General features: G+C 39.3%; 1 protein-coding gene across 1 annotated transcript in view; it reads right to left on the bottom strand.

Annotated features, from left to right (window-relative positions):
* diaph2 (diaphanous-related formin 2) overlaps window positions 1-18,229 on the bottom strand; it is a 902,507-nt gene that overhangs the window by 796,892 nt on the left and 87,386 nt on the right. The window contains exon 6 of the mRNA XM_060927624.1: window positions 17,065-17,085. Coding sequence (XP_060783607.1) covers window positions 17,065-17,085 — 21 coding nt within the window. The remainder of the gene's footprint in view (window positions 1-17,064; window positions 17,086-18,229) is intronic.

Raw genomic sequence — 18,229 nt, 5'->3', positions numbered from 1 at the left:
CGTCATCAGATTTTCACACAAGTCCTAAAAGTAGATAAAGAGAACCCAGTTAAACAAATGAGACAAAAATATTGTACTTGGTCATTTATTTATTGAGGAAAATGATCCAATATTACATATCTGTGAGTGGCAAAAGTATGTGAACCTCTAGGATTAGCAGTTAATTTGAAGGTGAAATGAGAGGCAGGTGTTTTCAATCAACGGGATGACAAATCAGGTGAGTGGGCACCCTGTTTTATTTCAAGAACAGGGATGTGTAATCTAAGTTTATATTATTAACCTTACTTTCATGTTACAAGTTAAACAGATGTTATATTAAACTTTGTCTTGTCAACATTTTGAAAATTGTTTTCATTGAGATATTGTTTAAAATGTTACTTTTCAAAGGGGGTCACACATACACATACAGTATCTATCTATCTATCTATCTATCTATCTATCTATCTATCTATCTATTACACACACACACACACACACACACAGTGGTGCTTGAAAGTTTGTGAACCCTTTAGAATTTTCTATATTTCTGCATAAATATGACCTAAAACATCAGATTTTCACATAAAGTCCTAAAAGTAGATAAAGAGAAGCCAGTTAAACAAATGAGACAAAAATATTATACTTGGTCATTTATTTATTGAGGAAAATCATCCAATATGACATATCTGTGAGTGGCAAAAGTATGTGAACCTCTAGGATTAGCAGTTAATTTGAAGGTGAAATTAGAGTCAGGTGTTTTGAATCAATGGGATGATGATCAGGTGTGAGTGGACACCCTGTTTTATTTAAAGAACAGGGATCTATCAAAGTCTGATCTTCACAACACATGTTTGTGAAGTGTAAACCATCTCTAAAGAGTTTGGACTCCACCAATCTACAGTCAGACAGATTGTGTACAAATGGCGGAAATTCAAGACCATTGTTACCCTCCCCAGGAGTGGTCGACCAACAAAGATCATTCCAAGAGCAAGGCGTATAATGGTCCGCGAGGTCACAAAGGACCCCAGGGTAATTTCTAAGCAACTGAAGGCCTCTCTCACACTGGCTAATGTTAATGTTCATGAGTCCACCATCAGGAGAACACTGAACAACAATGGTGTGCATGGCAGAGTTGCAATAAGAAAGCCACTGCTCTCAAAAAAGAACATTGCTACTCGTCTGCAGTTTGGTAAAGATTGCGTGGACAAGCCAGAAGGCTATTGGAAAAATGTTTTGTGGATGGATGAGACCAAAATAGAACTTTTTGGTTTAAATGAGAAGCGTTATGTTTGGAGAAAGGGAAACACTGCATTCCAGCATAAGAACCTTATCCCATCTGTGAAACATGGTCGTGGTAGTGTCATGGTTTGGGCCTGTTTTGCTGCATCTGGGCCAAGACGGCTTGCCATCATTGATGGAACAATGAATTCTGAATTATACCAGCGAATTCTAAAGGAAAAGGTCAGGACATCTGTCCATGAACTGAATCTCAAGAGAAGGTGGGTCATGCAGCAAGACAACAACCCTAAGCACACAAGTTGTTTTACCAAAGAATGGTTAAGGAAGAAAAAAGTTAATGTTTTGGAATGGCCAAGTCAAAGTCCTGGCCTTAATCCAATCGAAATGCTGTGGAAGGACCTGAAGCGAGTAGTTCATGTGAGGAAACCCAACAACATCCCAGAGTTGAAGTTGTTCTGTACAGAGGAATGGGCTAAAATTCCTCCAAGCTGGTGTGCAGGACTGATCAACAGTTACCAGAAACGTTTAGTTGCAGTTATTGCTGCACAAGGGGGTCACACCAGATACTGAAAGCAAAGGTTCACATACTTTTGCCACTCACAGATATGTAATATTAGATCATTTTCCTCAATGAACAAATGACCAAGTATAATATTTGTGTCTCATTTGTTTAAGTGGGTTCTCTTTATCTACTTTTAGAACTTGTGTGAAAATCTGATGTTGTTTTAGGTCATATTTATGCAGAAATCTAGAAAATTCTAAAGGGTTCACAAACCTTCAAGCACCACTGTATGTTCACATGACAAACCTCACTGTTCAATTCTAATTTTTCACTCATATAGGTGTAGGTATCATGCCGCCATCTTGTGTCAGAACTACAATTCCCAGGCAACTTCCGTGTGACCTACGTCACGCGTGGGCAGGATCATCTACGTCAGTCCGCCATGCGCGCATAAGTCCGGGCGGAAGCTCTGCCATTTTGTCTCTCGTGTCTGGGTTTCAAGGAATCTAGATGCACAAAAGAGATGCTCTCCACCAAAAAGACGTCTTTTTCTTTCTTTCTTGCAAGATCCATCACTCAGCGCGATTTTCTTTCTTACCCTTGGCCAAGGTAAACTCCAGAGTCGCGCGATCTTTAAACTCAACCTGAGTTACCACCGATTTACTCGTATTAGAAGTGACGTCACGACTGCAGCCCAGGCAGTTATAAGTTAAGAAGCGATTGAATCCTTTTTAACTCAAAAGCGCTGTGCATCTTATTGTGATCAGAGACTTTTCCTCACGAACGCTGAGGATCGGACCAAGAATCCTCTGCTTTCCACGGGAACCACCCAAGTGCTCTGCTGGACCCAGAAAGTTCTCTACGCCTCCATCACGAGCGGCTCACGTGCTCCCACGGCGAGGCCCAAGACTACACCGGCGAATATTTCTTCATATCTTGCTAAAGGCAGGATTAAGTAAGATTTTGGCATTTGGGCATAATTAAGATAGTCTTAGGAATTTGCTTTTAATTGAAAGTGTGAATTTAAACCCAGGTTTATTCATTACACTGTTAGACACGCAGGGTGTTGATTTATTTTGGTTCTATGTTCTCCCAATTGTTTAATAGATAGGCTGTGCATGCTTTTCTCTCTGACTAACACTTTAATTTCCTTATCATACATTTTGACCTTATCAAGGTTTCAGTGAGTTTGGTAATGTTATGAGTGTGGAATCTTTGTTACTGAGAAAACACGTGCTCAACAGGCCTGACCAGGCCTGATACACTTTAGACAGCTTCCCTTTGTCTTTAGCAACACATGCTCAGTAGGCCTCACCAGGCCTAACAAACACACTTTAGCTAGGCCATAGGGCCTTTCACAAACACACTAGCAACACAAGGCTAATCTAGGCCTCCACCACGTGTAGTTAGCTACACGAGGCTAAACACATGGTCAAGTCCTTCCCACACACACACACACACAAGCACACATTAGCAACAGAGCTAATCCTTTGTTCTATTTAGATAACATTCCTTTGTTTTAGCTAGCAACAAGCTAGGCCATACACACACACACACACACCATATTTGTATATATTGATTTATTATTTTTATCTTTGTATAATAAATTCATTTATTAAACAAACTGTTTTTGTGTGAACAATATCTGAAGTCCCCAATCTCTCAAAGAATTCAAAAAAGGTGCATATACAAGTTATGTAATATGGTAAGTGATCGTAATAATTTGGAAATATACCATAATTTAGCTGTTTGGTAATTTATTATTAAGCACCAGGATTAATGGTATGATTCACTAAATGATTCACTGAACGATTCACTAAATGATTCATTGAACGATTCACTAAATGATTCACTAAATGATTCATTGAACGATTCACTTCAAATGAGACTGATCCTATGGTATGATTCAATTCAAAGGAGTCAAAGTAAACGATTCAATGGGATTGATTCATTTTAATTATTAACCTTCAAATTTAATGAGACTGATTTAATGAGATTGATCACTTAATTTCAATAATTAACTGATTGCACCCACATAGGATTTGCCCACCTTGATGGTTCACATTCATAATTACATCCAAAAGTGGCCTGTATCAAATTGCAATGTGAATGTACAGCACCTTGCAAAAGTATTCAAGCTCTGAGATGCTACAGTCAGATATTATTAGAGACTGCACCTTTCCCACAACTGGGTGTGGTTTCAGCGTCTTCAGCAGACACACCCCCAGTGTCTTTGAGCAGAGAGTACAGCTTTATTTTTTTCAGAACTCTGTAGTCGATAGGTTAATTGATAGAAAAATAGTTATTGGCAGCCGTAATGTTAATGTTTATGCAAACAAAAAGTTTATAGTGCTGCTAATTTTGTCTAGTTTTTAACATAAAACTTAGTGAAATGATTTCAGTCTATGAGTACTTTGTAAACATTTTCAGCTCATTTTTAAAATACTGCAATAAAAATACCACAATTTTTTTCTTTTGTTTCATTTATAATGTTAAATTACTTTTAGTATATTCTAACTCTGTGTTGCTGTAATAGATGAATTTCCCTCACAGAATAATAAAGTCAACTAGCTAGCTATCACTATCTATCGATCAGTTTAGAGAGTTATACTCTAAACTGTATTTTTCAGTTTCTGCATCTGACTATAGTCACTTCAACCACTTTTTCTCAAACTTAAATCGAACAGTCAACCCTGAATTTAAAAGCAGAACTAAAACAATCTCCCCCCTTCTTTCACACTCTATCGCTTTCATCACTGTGGGACAAATCCTATGCCTGCTGCCTTTACTTAAGGAACCTAATGCAAGAACATCTATCTTTTGTGACTGACTGGTTCTCACTGTTCATGTACCAGGGAGTGGAGTGGACTGGATTTAGGGCAGTGCAATTTGAGCACAAAGATAAAAAGAATGGATTTCAAGTTCCCTTCCTTTGTATCAAAGAGCCACTGAAAAGAATCGGCTTATTCACAGGCGTACCATCACTCGCACTGCTGAATCACTGGCATAAAAGAACAGATCTTGCCAGAAAATTAAATTAAAAAATGAAATTATGCCCATCATTGAAATCTACGATCATTAGAAAAACTTACTGCTAACTTTGTCGTCCACGGGAGTGATTTTGTGAATGAGCCTCTGAAAACCTGAAGCGATCATAACTCCCAAACTGTAGTCCCCATGATGCTCATTCAAACTGCAGGGTCTGACAGATGGTCTCTTCTGACTGGCTACCTAGTTTTGTGGAAATCTGATGTTGCATGGCAGAGCCATTCAAAATTAAGGAAGGGGAATCCTGACACATACTTTTAGCAGTGCAATGTAGTGCATCACTGTATGCATAGAAATCCAAATGGATCATCACGAGTGGCAACGTTAAATATAGTGCAAATCAAAAACCTTTGTTGAGTTTCATTTCTATTTGTTTCCAGAAAAAATAGCAATAAAAAGATTTGCTTTTAAAATCATTTTGCTGTGGCTGTCAAGAGTAACCCTGGGTTTTACAGTGGATATAAAAAGTGTACACACCCCGTTAAAATTCTAGGCTTTTCTGATGTAATATATATATATATATATATATATATATATATATATATATATATATATATACACACAGTGGTGCTTGAAAGTTTGTGAACCCTTTAGAATTTTCTATATTTCTGCATAAATATGACCTAAAACATCATCAGATTTTCACACAAGTCCTAAAAGTAGATATAGAGAACCCAGTTAAACAAATGAGACAAAAATATTATACTTGGTCATTTATTTATTGAGGGAAATGATCCAATATTACATATCTGTGAGTGGCAAAAGTATGTGAACCTTTGCTTTCAGTATCTGGTGTGACCCCCTTGTGCAGCAATAACTGCAACTAAACGTTTGCGGTAACTGTTGATCAGTCCTGCACACCGGCTTGGAGGAATTTTAGCCCATTCCTCCGTACAGAACAGCTTCAACTCTGGGATGTTGGTGGGTTTCCTCACATGAACTGTTCGCTTCAGGTCCTTCCACAACATTTCCATTGGATTAAGCTCAGGACTTTGACTTGGCCATTCCAAAACATTAACTTTATTCTTCTTTAACCATTCTTTGGTAGAACGACTTGTGTGCTTAGGGTCATTGTCTTGCTGCATGACCCACTTTCTCTTGAGATTTAGTTCATGGACAGATGTCCTGACATTTTCCTTTAGAATTCACTGGTATAATTCAGAATTCATTGTTCCATCAATGATGGCAAGCCATCCTGGCCCAGATGCAGCAAAACAGGCCCAAACCATGATACTACCACCACCATGTTTCACAGATGGGATAAGGTTCTTATGCTGGAATGCAGTGTTTTCCTTTCTCCAAACATAACGCTTCTCATTTAAACCAAAAAGTTCTATTTTGGTCTCATCCATCCACAAAACATTTTTCCAGTAGCCTTCTGGCTTGTCCACGTGATCGTTAGCAAACTGCAGACAAGCAGCAATGTTCTTTTTGGAGAGTAGTGGCTTTCTCCTTGCAACCTTGCCATGCACACCATTGTTGCTCAGTGTTCTCCTTATGGTGGACTCATGAACATTAACATTCGCCAATGTGAGAGAGGCCTTCAGTTGCTTAGAAGTTACCCTGAGGTCCTTGGTGACCTCGCCGACTATTACACACCTTACTCTTAGAGTGATCTTTGTTGGTCGACCACTCCTGAGGAGGGTAACAATGGTCTTGAATTTCCTCCATTTGTACACAATCTGTCTGACTGTGGATTGGTGGAGTCCAAACTCTTTAGAGATGGTTTTGTAACCTTTTCCAGCCTGATGAGCATCAACAATGCTTTTTCTGAGGTCCTCAGAAATCTCCTTTGTTCGTGCCATGATTCACTTCCACAAACATGTGTTGTGAAAATCAGACTTTGATAGATCCCTGTTCTTTAAATAAAACAGGGTGCCCACTCACACCTGATTGTCATCCCATTGATTGAAAACACCTGACTCTAATTTCACCTTCAAATTAACTGCTAATCCTAGAGGTTCACATACTTTTGCCAGTCACAGATATGTAATATTGGATCATTTTCCTCAATAAATAAATGACCAAGTATAATATTTTTGTCTCATTTGTTTAACTGGGTTCTCTTTATCTACTTTTAGGACTTGTGTGAAAATCTGATGATGTTTTAGGTCATATTTCTGCAGAAATATAGAAAATTCTAAAGGGTTCACAAACTTTCAAGCACCACTGTGTATATATATATATATATATATATATATATATATATATATGAGACCACGATAAATAATTTAAAAACTTTTCCCCACCTTTAATGTGACCTATAACCTGTACAGTTCAATTGAAAAACAATTGAACCCCTGTTTTCCCCCTGTTAGGGGGAAAAACATAAAAAATAAAAAAACGTACAATAAGTTGGTTGCAGAAGTGTGCACACCCTTAAACTAATACTTTGTTGAAGCACCTTTTGATTTAATTATAGCATTCAGTCTTTCTGGGTATACACCTGCCATCAATTCATATGACTCTGATTAACCCCAAATAAAGTTCAGCTCTCCTAGTAGGATTTTCCTGACATTTACTCAGTTGCATCCTCCAGCAAAAGCCATGGTTTGCAGAGAGCTTACAAAACATCAAAGGGATCTCACTGTTGAAAGGTATCAGTCAGGAGAAGGGTACAAAAAAATTTCCATGGCATTAGATATACCATGGAGCACCATGAAGACAGTCATCAAGAAGTGGAGGAAACATGGGACAACAGTGACATTACCGAGAACTGGACGTCCCTCCAAAATTGACGAAAAGACAAGAAGAAAACTGGTCAGGGAGGCTGCCAAGTGGCCTACAGCAACACTGAAGGAGCTGCAGGAATTTCTGGCAAGTACTGGTTGTGTACTACATGTGACAATCTCCCGTATTCTCCATATGTCTGGACTATGGGGTAGGGTCACAAGACAGAAGCCTTTTCTTACAAAGAAAAACATCCAGGCCCGGCTAAATTTTGCAAAATAATACATCAACTCTCCCAAAAGCATGTGGAAAAATGTGTTATGGTCCGATGAAACCAAGGTTGAACTTTTTGGCCACAATTCCAAAAAGGTATGTTTGGTGCAAAAACACCACTGCACATCACCAAAAGAACACCATACCCATGGTGAAGCATGGTGGTGGCAGCATCATGTATTGGGTTGTTTTTCTTCAGCTGGAACAGGGGCTTTAGTCAAGGTGAAGAGAATTATGAACAGTTCTAAATACCAGTCAATTTTGGCCCAAAACCTTCAGGTGTCTGCTAGAAAGCTAAAGATGATGAGGAATTTCATCTTTCAGCATGACAATGACCCCAAGTACACATTGAAATCAACAAAAGAATTAATTCACAAGAAGAAAATTCAAGTTTTGGAATGGCCCAGACAGAGCCCAGACCTAAATCCAACTGAAAATCTGTGGGGTGACCTGAAGAGGGCTGTGCACAAGAGATGCCCTCACAATCTGACAGATTTGGAGTGCTTTTGCAAGGAAGAGTGGGCAAATATTGCCAAGTCTAGATGTGGCAGGCTGATAGACTCCTACTCAAAAAGACTGAATGCTGTAATTGGATCAAAAGGCACCTCAACAAAGTATTAGTTTAAGGGTGTGCACACTTATGCAACCAGCTTATTGTACGTTTTGAGTTTTTTTTTTTAATGTTTTTACCCCCTAACAGATTTGTTCATTTTTCAATTGAATTGTACAGGTTATAGGTCACATTAAAAGTGGGAAAAGCTTTGAAGTTATTTATCGTGGTCTCATTTTTTAACATCAGAAAAACCTATAATTTTAACCGGGTGTGTACACTTTTTATACAAGTCTTTATTGTCATTGTCACTTTTCCAAAGGTACACTGAAATTGAAGGTGCTGTTGACTCATGAGTTATAGAAAGAAAAAAAAGAAAAGAAGAAATATCCACTGTATGTGGCACAATGAGTTTAATTACTCATTTTAAAAATATTAAGTGGCCATTCATAAAATATATGCTACAAAAATATATAAATAACAATTATTACTGTACTCAGAGCAATGTAATACAATAAAGTAATACTGCATTTCAGTTTAGTCTTATGCCCTACTACTACAACCTTCAAAATGTGGAAACCTCAATTTCTGAATTTTTTAGCATCACCTGGGATTGGCTCCAGCTTCCCCCACAACCTTGATGGATAAGTGCTACAGACAATGGATGGATGGATTTTTAAGTTTTTTTTTTTTTTAAGTGCGTACAAACAGACAGATGGAGCACTTATTAGTGTAATATTGCACTTGTGAGTCTTACATCCTAACATACTGAACCCGTACTGTGGCCTAGGGATATACTGACACTTGGCAATCCATAAACCACCCGAGCGCATTTGACCCCTCCAAGTCTGGTTCGTTTGACTAACATACCGTGCTTGGGTGTAGTTCACTTGACCCACTTGGAAGAGATGTGCTCGGGAGCAGTTCAGTTGGGTTCATGTACAGAGTGATCACTAAAACAGCACAGAACTCGAACACTATAGGGTACACTTTTCAATTCATTAGAGAGTATTTGGGTTAATAATGGGTCTGGTTCTCACCTTACCGATGAACACGAATTGTAGTTTATGAGTAAAGCTGCATCATGATGACCTAAGCGCGCTCAAGACCGGAACATAAAGTGCAATGTGAGCAAAGGCTAGCAGGGGAATGGGGAGGGGGGACAATTGCTTTCGGGAACAGTATAAGGCAACCATTCCTTGGGTGAGTACGCCCTAACACTGCAATATGTGTTAGATATCCTGCAAATTAGATGACTAATGTAGGTAGAATCTTCCATAGTTGCCCATGTCATGCACTGAAGACGGTCCCTTACTGACTCCATCACTAAGTTTTTGAGCAAATACCTTCACTGGGCTTTAAAGCAGCATTATGTAAGAATTTTTTTTGTTCCTGGGCTCCCCCTACAGCTGCAGAGTGTAATTCACTTTTATGCCACTGTCAAATACAAATTGCAGTTTGAACTCCCCTCAGGGACAACTTTACACACGCATTTGTTGACAAACTGAAGGACACGGAACCAGCAAAGACATCAGAAGCCAAAGAACCATGTCAACTAACAAGGTAGAGAACTATTACAGGATTTTACACAAATATGACTGCATAGTAGGGTTGGGCGGTATTACGGTAGGAAGGTATCCCGAGGTATCCAAAAGTACCAACGGTATCGGTCTCATTACCGTCATTTAAAAAAAAAAATATAATATCTAAATAAATATGGAGTACATGAGGTCATAATATAAAATAATAAATTGAAGATCATCCCGAATAACTGTGTGATCGTATTTTCACTAATTCTATCAATTTCCTAAAGAAGTTTTCATCGCGTGCAGGGTTATGTCGTTACCATGGCAACCCTGCGTGACATTTTGGAGTCTGACAGAAAGCTTCGCAAGAGACTGAGACCGGGGGTGTCATGGCTCAGATGGCTAAGGCACCGTACCATAAATCCGGGGACCCGGGTTCGATTCCGACCCGAGGTTATTTCCCGATCCCGTCTCTCTCTCCCCCGCTCATTTCCTGTCTCTCTATACTGTCCTATCTAAAAAAAAAAAAAAGACTGAGACCGCGGTTGAAAGATGGCAAGTCAAGATAACGAGTTAGTGGCAAAAAAAAAATACAACATCGGCAGTGTGGCAGTATTTTGGTTTCAAACCAAACGAAAAATCTAATATGTCCCCTAAGGCACACCATAGCCTGGGGTACTCCACTTCCACGAGATCTCTCCAATGAGTTGTGTTTTGAGTAGGTTACATGAGTAACAACAAGGTAAAATAATATAACGCATGACATTTGGGTTGTGGGTAATAAACGTTTGAAATGTCCTCTACTGAAGAAACGGAAGAAAACATCGTAGCGTAAACTGTTAGGTTTCTGGTGGGAATTAGCAATGCGCTTGCTATCTTTGTTGGGTGTTTTAAACCGTATGGATTTAAGTGGAATAATTGTAAGGAGTTATGTGATCAAGACAACGTTTTAAGCAAGGTAAGGCCATTTGATTATTAATTTCCCCGCCATGGCATGACGTGGGCCCATATGATTTTGCCTTGTGCAGCTATCACGCATTTGAATTAGGTTCGCCTCATTTGCTGAAGAATATGGTTTATCGCGCAGTCTAAACGGACTTGGGTGTTGGTTGATTCTTTTTCTTTTTTTTATTTCCCATGCTTGAAAGGGTATGATCCTGCTCATCGTGTACTTTTTTTGATGGAGTAGGTGAAATAGTGCTGCAAATGGCGTTTCAACGCAGACATGTGTAAACGACAGTTGAATGCTATTTTCAAGATGAAGGAAGAGTTGCGTGATGCTTTGAAATATCTCTTAATCCATTCATCAATGCACAAAATTCGCTTTGCTGCTTAATCCATACCACAATGCACACAATTCGCTATGCTGCTTTTAAATAGTACATTTGAGGCATAGGCGCACGTTACACAGTAGGCCGAAACAAAATATTATTTTTTTTCTCGGTAATACCGTATACCCCGGGAAAACACAGAGACGGTTTAAAGGTATCAAAATTTGGATACCGCCCAACCCTACTGCATAGTTTTATTTACTGTGACACTGGAGATGAACACTAACATAAAAAGAATAACAAAAAAAGAATGACTGTTTTAGTTTGGCTGAAATACAATGCTTATATTTTCAGGCCATATACATTGCTAAACATTTGAATGTGGAGTGTGGAATCGAATGAAAGGTTAGCAACATGATATAGGCACGTGAGATTTATTTATTTGCATGCTAGCCTGAGATAGGACTGAGATTAGATGTTACTTGCCACTTTTGATATCTGGAATAAAAGGGCCAAGTCAGTGTGTTTAGAGCTACAGCTGTGTATAGATTACTTGCAACCATGTGACCAAAATGTGCTACGTCATGAGCGTCCGCCATGATGGTGGATATACAAAGCAACTAGGATGGCAGCCACTGAAAGCGCGTCTGTAAACAATGCTGAATTTTCTCAGTATTACCACGATTTGAATGATTGAGTGAAGATTCAATACAAAGAGAAGATAGATATGTGTGGTTTTGACCCATATTATTTAAGAAAGTCAGACTTTTCTGAAGATAAGACGCTTCTACCGACCATTGAGTATGAATACAGGTCATTTCATCCAATGACCATTTCATCCAATAGTTAAGACATTTCATCCAAAGCCTTTTTCATATGCACTATCAATTTTATATTTCAGGTATTTGTCGAAAAAAGAAGGACTTCTCAATGGAATTTGACCAAAGCAAAACACATTTTTGTAAAGCAAATGAGTGCCATAGTATGTGCGCTTTGACACTAAAGAGCATACTAATGGGGGGTAATCACCTAGGCTCGTGTCACTCGCTGACTCTGGGATGAGTTAACTCCCTTGCTATTGCAGGCTGCTTGCTTGCATGCCTATTTTTCCAGACAGATCATATTAAATCTTCAGGCACTGAGCAGCACTCTCGCAGGGGCTTCGTTCGCGAATTCCGGGCCGAGGAGCAGTCCTACCGACCCATACTCTTTCGAAGGGGGAGGCTTAGAGGGAGGTGCCTGTATAATTTGGCTTCGCTGCAAGCTCCTCTGGCCGAGTTATTAATGTTTAAAGCCGGCTGGATCATATTAAATCTTCAGGTGTGGAGCAGCGCTCTCGCGGGGCTTTCGTTCGCGAACACCAGAATACCTGAAACATAAAATAACTGATAGTGCATTTGAAAAAGACTTTGGACAAAATGTCTTAACTATTGGATGAAATGGTCATTGGACAAAGTGTCCTGATCCCTTTGTCTCCTCTCTGTATTAAGCCTCAGTTTCCTCGCCCTCTTTCTGAATCATGGACAGAATTCTAAAAAATCGGAACGTGCCACGGTCATGAGTACTGTTGTGACCACAACCATATACAGTACAAAGATATGGCATAGCTAAAAGAATGCTTAAAGCAGTGGAAAAACAGAGTTGCGCACCCGTGACCATGTTTTGTATGGAATGTCGCTTGACCCCGCATTTGTATATCCACCAACATGGCTGACATGCAGGTTTCTATTTTGCTTTGACATCACTTACAAGTCAAGGATAGCATAAAATTTAGTGTACAACAGTAACATGCAGTTGAAACTCCTCCACTGGCAAGATGGAATCCAAGGTCTCTGTAATGTTACAATCTTGTCAGAAATAATGTATGTGCTACCCACAAACAAAATTCAGCCAAGTCATTATGTCTTGAAAACTTCTGTCTTGAAGTAACCATGCATGCTCAGACTTTTGTTGTTGTTGTGCAGCAGTCAAAATTTGCCCAAGTATTGCACGCAACTCAAAATAGTAGAATGCTAAGCTATCATAACCTGAACCATAGGCAATATGCTGCTAACACAGACATATCTAATGCTGGGGGATGCTAACGAACAGAATAGCTAGCCAACTAAATTAACTTTACAAAACTTGGATGCACCCAACACAAACTGATGCAAACTCGGTTGGCAAACTAGCCAACAAACCTAGACAGAAACTGGTGCAAAACCATTAATTACCAGTACAGATGTCCAAGTGTTGTTAGCAAACTTGCTAGATATCACCTCAAGATGTAGCTAGGGACTAAACCTCTGTCAAAATGGACCAACTTGGCTTATGACCAAAAGTGAGTGAGCTGACAACTAACACAGCCAAACATCAAACAAGTGCAACAACACAAGACGTAGCAAGGCAGTTAACAAAATTACTGACTCGTCCAATAGAGATCTTTCTCCATCATCACAGATTTTTATCACACAACATCCACCATATTGGCAGACAACAAGAAACAGCCACGACAGTTAATAATGAAAATCAAGACGACTGCAGTCAGTATCATCTCTCTGAAATGGTTAAAAATTTATTTTATACCAGCAGATCACACTACATTCAAAAACTGAAACATGCAGGCATCACAGATCCATATAATTTACCCACATATGTATTTATTATTTATTCTCCACACTGCTCCTCTCTTTCTCTGTGTGCGTGCGCACAAGTGTTGACAGCTTCATATGGGTTAAACACTGAGGAGCAATTTCACTGTGCTTGAGTATACATGGGGCAAAAATAAAGGCTTATTCTTAATTTACCCACAAACATTTATTCTACTTGAAAAGTGTACGGCAAACCAGCTACCGGATTTGAGATACTACGATATCCTGAATTATTTAGAATTTGGACTTCTAAATACACCAGAGATGCAAAAGGCATATGAAAGTACAGATGCCTACTCAATATTTCGAGGCAGGTTTCATGCATTCCAGAATGTTACGGGAAATTCCTGATAAAGAAAAATACCTGAAACAAATGTAAGGTCAAACATAGACGTCTAATAGTAATAAACGAGCCAGGGCCTAGATGTCGCATATTTTATGGTGTTCAGCGGAGTCCAAATTATCAGTGCATAACAAATGTGCTGCTGGTCTCACCAAGCATTTGGTCTAAGAAAATATATGTCCAAAGCCCACATCCAGATATACATTTTAATGTTGCATAGAGCTTTTATACTAACCTGATATAAAATGTTCTCCACACACACGGGAATGCTTTGTTGACATCCAGTCTTCCCATTTAACTGCAGCTCACCATTTTTCTCGTCTTTCTAGGTTTGCTGGGAAGCGCTGAAAAGTTAAACTAGGTTTATCTCCACCGCCGTTATGACAATCAAAAGCACTACAGGTCTCTAGCATTGTTCTTTTAGATGTAACTTCAAATTTATCTGTAGATGTTTACTGATTGAGTGTAAGCCCAACTCACATACACTTGTGCCAGTCGTTGTCAAACACAAAGCTCACCCTGCAACATGCCCGCGTAAATAAATCCGCAGTTGCGATGATGTCAGGTGAAAGTCCTCCATAAAAAGAAGGCCATCTTGGCATCTGTCTTGCAGCCTTTTATCTCTCTTAGCTCTCACCAAAAGCCACTTTTAGACTTTTTGGCACTTAAAGCCAGTCTAAGATTTATTCTTGTCTGGTCTCTTGCTCAGAGACCAAGAGAATACCAAGCTAGGTTCTTCTTATATTTCTTACAGTCTTCTTATAGTTGTTCATGTGTGACATAGTGTTGTAAAGCATTAAGCAGTTCTCGTGGGAGCACAGATCGCACGAGAGGGTTCTGGGACACTCCACCAGAGTCAGAGTCATGACAGTGCTATTACTGGTGAAATGGGCAGAGTCAGAATGGAAGACAAGCCAAAAATATATATATATTCCTGCAGATTTTTTTTTTGCAGGTCACACGATAATCGCGATCAAATTTTGCGATCGTCATTTCCGATAAGAGCACAGTAATCATTTTGAGAATACTATCCTATCGAAATTCACACACACTACACAAGTAAGTACAGAGTGTACACAGTGTACTACACAGAAGTGTATTAACAGAAGCACACAAATTGAGAGAGCAAAAGTACCATCAAAATGGGTTTGGAAATGACATTTTAAGGTAAAAATCCCACAGAATGCTGCTTTAAGGGGAGAAAATATTCAACTATATTCAATTGTACTTGGTTTTCTGTCCACTCCAAAATGAGAAAATACACATTTTGTCCTTTTTGTGCATTTATTTCTTGAGAAACAGAAGAAAGAATCTTGAATGTGCAGCCAATGTCCAATATAAAACCAACTTGCTCGAGCTAACTGCACTCACTGAACAACTTTCAGGGCACTGAGCTGTCATTCATTAACCAGTGGAGACGCACCTCTGAAAAACCCCTCCCATATGAGAGGTTTGTGCCAGAATTGCAAGCAAAGAGTCAGGCAGTGCAAACAAGAGAGCTGGAAGCAAAACCATCAAGCTGACAGTAAGAGCAAAAGTCTAAATCAGTGAGAAAGCTGAGTGAATGGTCAACAAAAGGACATAAATTGTTTGCAGGTTATCAGTTTTACTTTTGAGATGACTTTTGTTTCAATGGGTTTCATTCTCTCTCAAATTCTTAAGAAGTTTTGCTTGATTCATCTGGCACAAATCTGATTCCATATATTCTCATAGACACATGAGCCAACAAAAATATTCAGAGAACAAGAGATGATATCCATAAATCCACATGTACATAGTTGTCACTGCACTTAAATTGTTGTAAATAGTTTCTTTACCCTCTATTTCTTAACTTTGTGTCAGCATTGTAAACAAACAAACAAAATGTTGTAAAATAAGGCTAGCTAGCATGCTGGAATGAGAATCAGCACCTCCAAATCAGAGGCCATGGTCCTCAGATGGAAAGGGGAAGAATGGCGTGTCCAGGTTGGGGGTAGGTCACTGCTTCAAGTGGAGGAGTTTAAGTATCTCGGGGTCTTGCTCACAAGCAAGGGGAAAAAAGGAAGGGGAGATTGATGGGCAGATTGGTGAAGCGTCAGCAGTCATGCGGACGCTCTAACGATCTGTCATGGTGAGAGCAATGACCCAAAAGGTGACGCTATCGATTTACCAGTCAATTTACGTTCCTACCCTCACCTCTGGGTAATGACCAAAAGAATGAGATTGCAGATACAAGTGGCAGAAATGAGCTTCCTTCACAGTCTTAAGAGATAGAGTGAGGAGTTTGAACATTCAAGAGGGGCTCAAAGTACAGCCGCTGCTCCTTCACATTGAAAGGAGCCAGCTGAGGTGGTTCAGGCATCGGTCTAGGATGCCTCCCGAACGCCTCGCAGGGGAGGTATTTCAGGCATGTCCAACTGGGAGGAGACACCAGGGCAGACCCAGGACGTGCAGGAGAGGGATTATATTTCTCAGCTGCCCTAGAAAGGCCTTGGCATCCCTCTGGAGGAGCTGGCTTGGGGGAGGGAGGGTTTGGGAATCACTTCTGAGACTGCTGTCCCGGCAAACCAGATCAGATAAGCAGTGGAAAATGGATGAACAGATGGATGGTTTTGGAATGGGACATCCACCAAGCTCAGACAGGTGTGATGGCCAGGTGCTCACTTACTTTTGGCCACAGAGTAGATGAAAATATATTTTTTATTTTGAAAATTGAATGGATGTACTCATTCATACACTGAATATATAATGCGTGTGTGTGTGTGTGTGTGTGTGTGTGTGTGTGTGTGCGCGCGCACATTTTATTGATTTCTCTCTCTCTCACACACACACACCTAAAATAATGTGAATAAACTGATTAAACAAAAGAGGAATGTTTGTTTCTGAAAGTGAAAGGATTTACATGGAAGAATTATATTCTTATAGCTATATTAATGCTGAAATTTAAATATGTGCAATGTCCTTACTCTGTCCGTACTACGACAGTTTGTCATAAGAAGATGGGAAGTACAAGAGAAAGATGAATTGAAAGAAAATAAATATTTTTGTACTTACTGCAACTTTGCTCCCAGTTATCTGCATGCAGCGGTCAGCAAAGGAGTTAACGTGCAAAGGAAACAGCAAACACAAAAAGCACATCATGAGTTGTCCAAAGTATCATCTGTACCAGTCAACTGAAGTAGATGTGCACTATACTAAACAAAATGATTCCAACACTTAGATACCCAAGGTACAAAATAAAAAGATGCTGTTGAACAAACACAAACAAACAAACAAAAGGTGGTACGAATACATTCAGAAATGTAAGATAATGTCTCATTTTTATGGCTGTTTTCAAAGCAGGTAATGAGAACAAGTGGATTTTCTTCTTGAAAAATTTTAGCCTGTAGTCTTTTGTGGGACTACAACATGTTTGAGAGTGTACACATACATTTTATATATGTGAGAGGTTGTGTGTTTTTACACACACAAATATATATCACACACAACCCCACTTCCAAAAAAGTTGGGGCATTGTGTAAAAACAAACAAAGTGATGATTTGCAAAATCAGGGAAACTCCAGATTTCATTGAAAATAGTACAAAAGACAACATATCCAAAGTTGAAACTGAGAATTTTTTTTTTTGGGGGGGGGGGGGGGGGGGGGGAGTGGTTTTGGAATATATGCTCATTTTGAATTTGATGTCAGCAACATGTTTCAGAAAGCTGGGACAGGGGCAAAGAAAGACTGAAAAAGTTGTCTCATACTAAAAAAATTCTAATTTGGTTAATTGGCAACAGGTCAGTAACATGATTGGGTAGAAAACAAGCATCCCAGAGAGACCAAGTCTCTCAGAAGTAAAGATGGAGAGGGGTTCACTGCTCTATGAAAGACCGCGTGGGCAAACAGTGGAACAATTTAAGAATAACGTTCCTCAATGTAAAATTGCAAAGAATTTGGGGATGACATCATCTACGGTACATACCATCATTAAAAGATTCAGAGAATCTGGAGAAATCTCCGTATGCAAGAGACAAGGCTAAAAACTGACACTGGATGCTTGTGATCTTCAGGCACTCAGGAAATTTAAAAGTTTTAAAAATTGCATTAAAAGCAAACACGTGTCTGGAGTGGAAATCACTCAGGAACAGTTCAGAAAACCATCGTCTGTGAAAACAGTTCATTGCTACATCCAAAAATGCAAGTTAAAACCATATATAAAACAATATCCAGAAACA

The sequence above is a fragment of the Neoarius graeffei genome, chromosome 8, assembly GCF_027579695.1.
Source record: "Neoarius graeffei isolate fNeoGra1 chromosome 8, fNeoGra1.pri, whole genome shotgun sequence".
NCBI classification, from domain to species: Eukaryota; Metazoa; Chordata; class Actinopteri; order Siluriformes; family Ariidae; genus Neoarius; species Neoarius graeffei.
Note: the sequence above shows the minus strand (reverse complement) of the source record. Positions and strands in the feature narration are given on the sequence as shown.